This window comes from Pelophylax lessonae, assembly GCF_965119305.1.
Source record: "Pelophylax lessonae genome assembly, chromosome: 10".
Classification (NCBI taxonomy): Eukaryota; Metazoa; Chordata; class Amphibia; order Anura; family Ranidae; genus Pelophylax; species Pelophylax lessonae.
In genome coordinates, this window is record NC_138777.1 from 181,760,596 (window position 1) to 181,771,436 (window position 10,841).

Below are 10,841 nucleotides of genomic sequence, written 5' to 3' on the forward strand. Positions count from 1 at the left end.
ACATCCCCATTATGCATTAGGATGTTGGTTTCCTGTGTTGGCGTAACTAAGGCAAGAATAATATGTTCACACAGTATTAGAGGGCAAGGGGTCTTATCACCAGTGGGGAGACCTCTGGAAAGACAGGCATGATGTGCCTACTCTATTATAGCTCTGCACACTGTTCCCTTATACCACTGTAAGGGGACTGGTCACCACCCCTGCTAAGAATTGAGAAGCCACTAGTGTCCAGTCAAGTGGACGGAAATTAGAAACATAAATCCTCTGAAGGATGATTTAACAGATGATCTGATGAGGAAGCTACGGATTCAAGGTAAATGTAGGTAAAAAGTGGTGCCACCACTATGTGTATCTCAAAGACTGCAGAAAATCAATGTAGGGGAGAGTAGGGCTTTAAATTGAGCTGCTGGTTTGTCCCATATGAGCAAAGCACAGGCTAAATTTAAAAGTGTTACTAAACCCACAACAGTAAAATCAGTCTGTATTTTAAGTAAAGCATACTTGTTATACTCAATGTGGGGGGTTAATCCTCTGCATTGTGTAAAAATGCTGTTTGATCCTGTCTTCTCTGATCCTCTTCTTCTTCCATTGGCCCCAAAACATATCTTGATAAAACAGAGCCTTGGGGGCAAGCTGCACATGCTCAGTTTGGTATTGCTAGAGATTTTTGTTTTCTTGGTAGAGTGCATGTGATCAGCACAGAACCAATCAGAACTGTCCAGACAGAGGGTAAGGGGTCCTGCATCCTCATAGGACAATCAGGGGAGAATGAAAATTCCTCCTACAAGATTTAACCAGGCACTGATAAAAGTAACAAGACTGCTGTAACTGCTGATGAGAAAAGGCATTTAGCAGTTTATATTTACTAAAACTATTGCATTTCCATGTTCTGTGTACTGTGGGAGACTAGATCTAGTGAATGCAGGCTCCTGGGTTTAGTAACACTTTAAGGACACCTAACTCTTATGATATACAGTATCTCACAAAAGTGAGTACACCCCTCATATTTTTGTAAATATTTTATTATATCTTTTCATGTGACAACACTGAAGAAATTACACTTTGCTACAATGTAAAGTAGTGAGTGCACAGCTTGTATAAACAGTGTAAATTTATTGTCCCCTCAAAATAACGCAACACATTATTGTCTGAACCACTGGCAACAAAAAGTGAGTACACCCCTAACTGAAAATGTCAAATTTGGCCCCAAAGTGTCAATATTTTGTGTGCCCACCATTATTTTCCAGCACTGCTTTAACCCTCTTGGGCATGAAGTTCACCACAGCTTCACAGGATGTCACTGGAGTCCTCTTCCACTCCTCCATGATAACATCACAGAGCTGGTGGATGTGGCCTTGCGCTCCTCCATCTTCCGTTTGAGGATGCCCCACAGATGCTCAATAGGGTTTGGGTCTGGAGACATGTTTGGCCAGTCCATCACTTTTACCCTCAGCTTCTTTAGAAAAGGCAGTGGTCATCTTGGAGGGGTGTTTGGGGTCGTTATGTTGGAATACTGCCCTGCGACCCAGTCTATGAAGGGAGGGGATCATGCGCTGCTTCAGTATCTCACAGTACGCTGATGTTCATGGTTCCCTCAATGAACTGTAGCTCCTGCCTGTGCCGGCAGCACTCATGCAGCCCCAGACCATGACACTCCCAATACCATGTTTGACTATAAGCAAGACACACTTGTCTTTGTACTTCTCACCTGGTTTCAGTCACACACATTTGACACCATCTGAACCAAATAAGTTTATCTTTGTCTTAACAGACCACAGGACATTGTCCTAGTAATCCAAGTCCTTAGTCTGCTTGTCTTCAAACTGTTTGCAGGCTTTCTTGTGGATCATCTTTAGAAGAGGATTCCTTCTGGGACGACAGCCATGCAGACCAATTTGATGCAGTGTGTGGCGTATGGTTTGAGCACTGACCCCCACCCCTTCACCCTCTGCAGCAATGCTGGCAACACTCATACATCTATTTCCAAAGACAATCTCTGGATATGACGCTGAGCACATGCACTCAACTTCTTTGGTCAACCATGGTGAAGCCTGTTCTTGTTAAACCGCTGTATGGTCTTGGCCACTGGGCTGCAGCTCAGTTTTAGAGTGTTGGCATTCTTCTTATAGCCTAGGCCATCTTCATGTAGAGCAACAATTCTTTTTTCAGATCCTCAGAGAGTCCTTTGCCATGAGGTGCCATGTTGAACTTCCAGTGACCAGTATGAGAAAGAGAGTGATAACACCAAATTTAACACACCTGCTCCCCATTCACACCCGAGACCTTGTAACACTAATCAGTCACATGACACCGGGAAGGGAAAATGGCTATCTAGGCACAATTTGGACATTTTGAGTTAGGGGTGTACTCACTTTTGTTGCCAGTGGTTTAGACATGAAAGGCTGTGTCTTGAGTTTTTTTGAGGGGGACAGCAAATTTACACTATTTTACAAGCTGTATACTTACATTACTTACATTGTAGCAAAGTGTCATTTCTTCAGTTTTGTTATATGAAAAGATATAATAAATTCTTACAAAAATGTGAGGGGTGTACTCACTTTTGTGAGATACTGTATGTTGTAATTAGGATTTTACTAAAATTTTGAAAATATAAATATAGTGAAATCGCTGACATGATTACGCACGAACAAGAGAACTATTAAACTTTCACAAATGTGTTTATGCTCTCCACAAACCGCTAATAAAAAAACAACTTTGTTTTAGATGTAAAGCCCAATTGAATGTTCAGTATATTTCAGCTAAATACATTTTAGGTGCATAAAAACAAAAAGGTGAGCAAAGTCTAACATTTTTTAAAGAAATCCGCTACATGCTGCAGAGATGGACCCTTGATTTTTTGTGTGAAAGCAGTGGTCTCTCTGCAGTGGTTGGTTCAATGCTCTGGGTAGGCCTCCAACATTATATAAAATACATACAACATAGAACAGGACAAGTAAGTTGAAGTGCCCATGAGAAGTGGGCAGTGCTGGCATATCTGGTGCAGAAAGCTCACAGATGGGAGATCAGGAAAAAAAAAGCAAGCAGAACATTCCGCAGGACAGCATCTAAAAAAAAGTGATCTTCGAATTGAGCAAATGACTGGTCTGTAGTTTACCTTGCCGGACTCCCTCTCAAAGTCCACATAATCTCGTGTGGGTGTTTGGCGTGGCTCTCCTTGCCAACTGGCTGGAAAAAACTGCAGAGAAAGATTGGTTCCCGTGGCCACAAATGCCTATAATAAAAAAAAAAAAAAAAAAAAAAAAAAAAAATCAATAGACATTAGGTCAATTTTATACAGAACACAGAGTGATCACTTCTTCAAAAGAAAATCTAGCTCTAAAGTACAAGCAGAACGGTTACCCTTTCCTCATGCAGCATTATTAATTAATAGGATTTGAAGCTCTGTATAGATTTCCTGAACTAAAGTTTTTCTTTAACCACTTGCCGACCGCCCCACGCAGATTTACTGTGGCAGGGCGGCTCGGATTTGCATAATCACGTAGATCTACGCGATTATGTGCACGCGGTTTTGGCGGCGCACACGCCACTGGAGTCGCGCTCCTGATGTGATTAGACACAGCGGGAGGCAGACCGTGGGAGGAGCGGGCTTGATCGCCGCCGGCCTCCCGCGATCTTTGGCAAAACTGACAGGAGAGCCGTCTGGAATGTAAACAATGTAAGAGGCAGGGAAAGATCGTGTGATTCCGCTTAAGTTGAATCACGGATCCCTCTCTGCCTCTGTTCAATCCATCCCCAAAATAGTTAGTAAGCACATTTAGGGAACACATTTAACCCATTGATCACCCCATGTTAACCCCTTCCCTGCCAGTGTCATTTATACAGTAACAGTGCATACTATTTAGCATTAATGTCACTGGTCCCCAAAAAGTGTCACGGTTAGTGTCAGATTTGTGCACCGCAATGTCCCAGTCCCGATAAAAATGGCTAAACGCCGGCATTACTAATAAAAAAAAAATAAAAAGTCCATAAATCCTGTAGTCTGTAAATGCTATAACTTCTGCGCAAACCAATTATACGCTTTTTGGGATTTTTTTTACCAAAAATATGTAGCAGAATAGAAACTGGCCTAAACTGATAAAAAAAATTAGATTTTTCTATTTTTTTTTTTTATTGGGAATGTTTTATAGCAGAAAAGTAGAAAATATTGGTGTTTTTTCAAAATTTAAGCTCTTTATTTGTTTAAAGCGCAAAAACGAAAAACCGCAGAGGTGATCAAATAACACCAAAAGAAAGCTCCATTTGTGGGAAAAAAAAAGGACATCAATTGTATTTGGGTATGGCGTCGCACGGCTGCGCAATCATCAGGTACAGCAATGCAGTGCTGGATTGCAAAAAATGGTCTGGTCATTAAGGGGGTGAAACCTTCGGAGCTGAAGTGGTTAAAATACTTACTATTTCAGAACGGCCATCCCTGCATGCATTCTGAAAACGTGCCTGTCGTTCTTCGTGCGGTCTGTCTCGAAATCCTGTGTATTTGATCTAAAAATATATAAAATAAAATAACCCAATGAAAAAAAAAAAGAAGTATTAAACATACTTTAATACCATCAAGCATGCGGTTCCAGGGATAGGAGGACAAACCCCCAGTAGATCATTGATCCTTTTTAAGACTAATCTGAAGTTACACAGACAATAGAGAGGCCAGTGCTTCAAAGTGACATCCAAAATCTTTTATCTGACCATGGATACAGTCAGTAACCTGAAGTTTTGAAACAAGAATGGCATCTTCATTAAAGAGACCCTAGATATAAAGGAACACTTCAATAAAAGAGCCCAACGTTCTCCTCCCCAAACATTGGATTGTGGACTGTAACCATGAAACCAGTAAAGTATTGATTCTGGAATAATAATTGGCCTCTTTCGTCTTGGTTTCTCTCTGTGGTACCAAATGTTAGCGGTTGTACTCAACCTATTTATAGGATGGAGAGGCATGTATGTGGGATAAAGTTGTATATGTACTTGTAGGGATAAAGTTGTATATGTACTTGTAGGGATAAAATGGTATATGTACTTGTAGGGATAAAGTTGTATATGTACTTGTAGGGATAAAGTTGTATATGTACTTGTAGGGATAAAATGGTATATGTACTTGTAGGGATAAAGTTGTATATGTACTTGTAGGGATAAAATGGTATATGTACTTGTAGGGATAAAGTTGTATATGTACTTGTAGGCACACAGATCACTCTGCTTTGTTACAACCACGTATTGACATACAGCAGCTTCAGTCTTAAAAGTGGTATAAAACTGTTTTATTTTTTCTCTACGTGTAATTGAATGTCAATTGCGCTGTCATGCAACACTGAACCCATTTGAAATTTCTATCATCTTTCTGAGGCAGATCGAGATTTGTTTTGGTGGTAATTAACCACTTGCCGACCAGTCACGCTGACTGTACTGCGGCAAAGTGGTTTGTTATCGTTTGGTGACGTCGTCACCAGACACTCCCCTCCCTCGGCGGCGCGTGCGCGCCGCCAGAGGCTCGCTCCCGCTGTATTCAGTCACAGCGGGAGTCGGGCCAGGGGAGGAGCGGCGGTGATCACCGCCACTCTTCCCCGATCGTCGGGGAATCGAGTGTGGAGATCCGCCCGCTTGTGTAAACACAAGCGGGCGGATCTCCTAAGTGACAGACAAAGTCAGATTGCAGGGTTCAGCATAGCTGAACCTGCGATCTGTCCCTGTGTCACTCAGTCACCTCCCCCCCCACATGTCAGTAAGCACCAGGCATACATTAACCCCTTGATCACCAATAAAAATTAACCCCTTCCCTGCCAGTGTCATTTTTACAGTAACAGTGCATATTTATAGCACTGATTACTGTAGTAATGTCACTGGTACCCCCAAAAGTGTCAAAAATGTCAGTCAAGGGTCCGATCTGTCCACCGCAATGTCGCAGTCCCGCAAAAAAAAAAAAAAAAAAAAAAAAATCGTAGATCGCCGCCATTACTCATTAAAAAAAAAAAAAAACACACCAAAAATTACAGAAATCTTTCCCATAGTTAGTAAACGCAATAACTTTTGCGCAAACCAATCAAAATACGCTTATTGCGATTTTTTTTACCAAAGATATGTAGCAGAAAACAAATTGGCCTAAAATGAAAAATTTAGATTTTTACATTTTTTTGGGGGGGGGGAATTTCATATAAAAAAAATGTGAAAAATATTGTTATTTTTTCAAAATTGTCGCTCTTTTTTTGTTTATAGCGCAAAAAGTAAAAATCGCACAGGTGATCAAATACCACCAAAAGAAAGCTCTGACCGCGCAATTGTCAGTTAAATTCGCACAGTGCCGATTCGCAAAAAAGTGGCCTGGACGTAAGACAGCAAAATCCTCCGGTGGTAAAGTGGTTAATCACCACTGGGGGTTTTTATTTTTTGCTAAATTAAAAAAAGGCCAAAAAAACACACACAAAAAGTTTTTCTTAGCTTGTTATACAATTTTGCTAAAAAGTAATTTTTCTTCTCCGTTGATGTAGCTGTATTGATCGGCACCCATAGGGCTACATTGATGATGTAAACAACGTACCCTTTGCCCTAGTTTGCCAGTTATTGTCTCTCCTTTCTGAGAAAAGTAATGCCAATAACCGGCAAGTCTGTTTACATGTGACCAGCTGTGATTGGACACAGCTGATCACATGGTAAAGGGTCACTATTATTGGCCTTTTACCACGATCTGGACATAGGACACAACTGTCACAGAGCGCGCCCAATACGCTGTTCAGGGAGGATGTCCATGGAAGCTCTCCCAGAACTAGAGAGCCGAGCTGTAGCATCTTTCGGCTATAGTGCGGGCCAGAAGGGATTCGGTGATAACAAATTTTTTTTTTTTTTTTAAATTTAAATACCAAACATGGTATACTTTCCTGCTTTGTGCAATGGTTTTCCACAGAGTAACCCGACCCTCTTCTTCTTGGGTCCCCAGATGGCGCTCTTGGCTCCACCCCTCAAGAGTGGCCCCATAGCAAGCCACTTGCTTTGGGGCACTCCCGAGCCTGGTTCTGTGTGTCTTATGGACTCAGCCCGGCCCCCTGCTCCCTCTTCATAAGCTGTGACTGACAGCAGCAGAAGTCAATAGATCCCACTGTTGTGCCTGAACCAATGAGGAGGGAAAGAGCTGCTGCTCTTGTACACATCACTGGATCGAGATCAGGCCCATGTATGTATTTAGGGGAGCTACATTTTAAAAAAATCTTCTGCCTTTACAGCCACTTTAAAGGAGGAATACTTCTCTTGTAGATCACAGGAGTGATTGCATTCTGCACTTCTGTGACCCATTTTCAGCAGGCTGAAGCTCGCTGTCGGCTGATGTCACAGAGCCTGGGCTCTGGCAAGATCAGACAAGTCAGGATCTGCCCCCATGTCTGGACAGGCACCCGGCTGCTGAGAGCCTGAGCCGGCCGCTCCCCACCCCTCTACAGCCCAGCGATCCAGTGAGTGCGGGGGTGGGGGTAGAGAGCCATGTGACTGACAGTCAGCAGCTCTCTGCTCAGGGAACTGAGCAATCAGCAGTGTTGATCGCTCAGTTCTTATGCCTCGTACACACGCAACGATTATCGGCCGACCGATCGGCCGTCTTTTGTCCAGTGTTGTTGTGTTGGTTGGAATGTGCTCTAGACTGCACACGAATTTTCTCGGCCAACAAAAACCAACTTCAGAAGTGATGTCATGTGCTGGTTTACTTTCCGTGTGTTTTATCTTCTCTGAGCATGCCCAGTCTTGCTCATCAGATTTTTGTCTGCCGAAATCTGTACTGACTGACGGAAAAATCGGCCGTTCTGTTGACGGCCAACAAAAATTTTATAGCATGCTCACCAGATTCTGTTCGGCCGAAAAGTCGGAGTCGGTTGTCGAAAGCATCATACTAATAAGCCGACAATCGGCTGATCGGACGTTGGCCAAAAATTCACGGCCAACTATCGATGCGTGTGTACGAGGCTTTAGTGTCAGAACCGGCGGGGGACAGATGCAGCACCAGACCGATCCTGCGTCCACCTAGGTCAGGTGTGTCAACCTCAATTTAATCGCGGGCCGCATCAGCATTATTATTGCCCTCAAAAGGGCTGGTAAGGCTAGATGTCCAGAGCATCCCCTACCCTTACATAAGACGTCAAGAGCCTCCCCACCATCAGAAATTGAGTCCTCCGCCCTCCCTTACATCACCGTGCACCCCCTTATCTTGTGCTGCTCCTGGGAAGAAGCTGTAGGCATTGCTGAAAAGCAAAAAGTACAGGGTCTGGAGGAGGACCAGAAGAGGGCTGGAGCTCTCCTGCAGCTTGCAGGAGAGGTGCAAGGGCCACATGGAATGGCCTTGAGGGCCTGATTTGGCCCACGGGCCTTGTGTTTGACACCTGTGACCTAGGTAAAGCTGGATACACACAATACAACTTTTTTGTTTGATTTCCTTTAGATTTACCTTCAACCACGTAGTGCAAGGGCCTGACTGATTGCATACAAATGGAAATGGTTTAGGCCTGACCTCATATTATATGGTTTTGGTAAATCTTAAAGCGGAGTTCCACCTGAAAAATGAAAGTTCGTTCCATCTTCTTGCTCCGGGTCACCTGAAAAACAAATGGATAATCGCATTTTTTTTTTTTACTTACCTGGTTTAGAAGAAAATATACTTACCTTACTTCCTTCTTCCTCCCCTCGGCGGCCACGGCGATTCGTCACTTCCTGGCTTGCAATGATTCCTGGGAGCTGAACGTCATCGCTCCCAGGAATCAATGCGCCTGCACCGGCCCTGACGTCAGTTCCGGTGCAGGCGCCGTCATACCTTGCTAAACAGCTTCCGAGCATGCCCAGAAGATGTGCAGGGATGACGCTGCGGCACCGGAAGTGACGGCTGGGCCGGTGCAGTGCATCGTGGGACCGAAGAAGATGGAAGAGGACACAGAAGAGGATCGCGCTGGCTTCAAGCTGCCCACACCTGAGATGGCAGCGCTGGAGAACACATTTTCAAGGTAAGTATTTCTTCTTGCAGGTAAGTGCAACCCGGGGCAGATAATTGTGGAATTCACTAGCCCTGACTGTCCCGGGGGTATTTTAATGTATTTTTATGTATTTTTTTTTTTTAGGTGGAACTCCGCTTTAAGGAAAAAATCCAAAGAAAATTGTATAGTCTGTATCCAGCTTAAGAATGATTGGGGGGAAAAACGCTCATACATCTTTTTTTAATGTGAAAAACCTTCGGAGTTCAGCGCCCCCCCCCCACTTACCTGAGCCCAATCCCAATCCAGCGATGTGCACAAGAGCAGTGGCTCTCTCCATCCCGCTGCTGTCAGTGGGGAGGGATCAGGGGGTGGGGCCAAGCCATGCTCAGTCTGTCAATGGGTGGGGGTGGGAGCTGTTGAAAAACTCACTGTACTTTTTTTCTTTGAAAATTTATTGAAAACGTGACAAAATGACATCTGACGCGTTTCCTCGCGTGTTTCGATGAATGGCAATGCGTCACCTGGCGTTGTCAGCACACAGCGCACCCTATTTTGTGTGGGGGTGAGCGCAGCGCCTAGGACAGAACCAACTGCCCTCTGCATACAATGGGCAACACATATGGTGTGAATGGCCCCGGGGAACTCTTTACGGTGGGCGATTCTGCGATTGGGGGGAGGGGATTAGGGGTCCCAGCGATGAAATACAGGTAACATTGTGTCACTGGTAGCCCCACCCCCCATCGCAGAATTACTGATAGTGAAAAAGTTCCCAGGAGAGGACATGGGCCCCTCCCCCTCCATAATAACCCCCCAATACCCATCACCCACACAGGACTCCTCTGTATATAAACACCCCCCGGTTCCCCCCTCTCTCACCTCACACTCCCGGCTCAGTTTCCGGAAGAATTCCTCATTCTCAAACTTGCTCCTCTGGTCAGGCACCACCCGCGGCATCTTCTCACCACCAGCCGGGTCACCTCTCACTTCTTCCTGTCACCCGCCCCGGGTCACCTCACGCTGGGTGTCTCTCCCGCCCGGTGGTCGCCGCTCTCAAGCCCCACCCCTTTCCGGGCTCCTCCCCTCCAATCACGTCCATCGCCATCATTCTGTCACCCCGCCCACCTCATCTTTCCTGGCTTTGTGACGTCACTCGCCGTGGACCATTCGCAAGCGCCGCTGCAGGCTGGCTGTGTCCGTAGTCACGTGATGTTGTATGCTTCATCATGTGTCATGGGCATTCATCCATTCCAGGAATGAGGATCGCTCACTGCTGCGGTGTCCCTTTATTTATTATCATAGAAATCTGATTCATAAATGGATTCATTGTTAGCTGGCTGACATACACTCACCGGCCATTTTATTAGGTACACCTGTTCAATTGCCTGGTAACACAAATTACTCATCAGCCAATCACATAGCAGCAACTCAGTGCATTTGGGTATCTAGATGTGATGAAGACGACTTGCTGGAGATCAAACGGAGCGTCAGAGAGGGGATTTAACCACTTCAATACTGGGCACTTTCACCCCCTTCCTGCCCAGGCCAATTTTCCCCTTTTAGCGCTGTTGCATTTTGAATGACAATTGCGCGGTCATGCAACACTGTACCTACACCAAATTTATGTCATTTTCCCCCCACAAATAGAGCTTTCTTTTGGTGGTATTTGATCACCTCTGGGTTTTTTCCTTTTTGCTAAACAAATAAAAAAAGACCGAAAAATTTGAAAAAAAAAAAAAAAGTTTTTTTGTTTATGTTATACAATTTTGTAAATAAATAAGTTTTTTCCTGCACAGATGAGCACTGATGAGACTGCACTGACAGGCACTGATGAGGAGGCACTGATGGGATGGCACCAGGGCAGCCATCAGGGGGGGACAGCCCATACAC

The 10,841-nt window shown here is 44.6% G+C and overlaps 1 protein-coding gene across 4 annotated transcripts in view; it reads right to left on the reverse strand.

Moving 5' to 3' along the window:
• Positions 1-10,015, reverse strand: part of CBFB (core-binding factor subunit beta) — a 64,057-nt gene extending 54,042 nt beyond the window's left edge. For all 4 annotated transcript variants that reach the window (XM_082270366.1, XM_082270369.1, XM_082270367.1 and 1 more), the window contains exons 1-3: positions 9,831-10,015; positions 4,414-4,500; positions 3,116-3,232 (exon numbers count right to left, since the gene is read on the reverse strand). In XM_082270366.1, coding sequence (XP_082126492.1) covers positions 3,116-3,232; positions 4,414-4,500; positions 9,831-9,908 — 282 coding nt within the window. In that variant the 5' untranslated portion in view covers positions 9,909-10,015. The remainder of the gene's footprint in view (positions 1-3,115; positions 3,233-4,413; positions 4,501-9,830) is intronic.
• Positions 10,016-10,841: the final 826 nt, after the last annotated feature.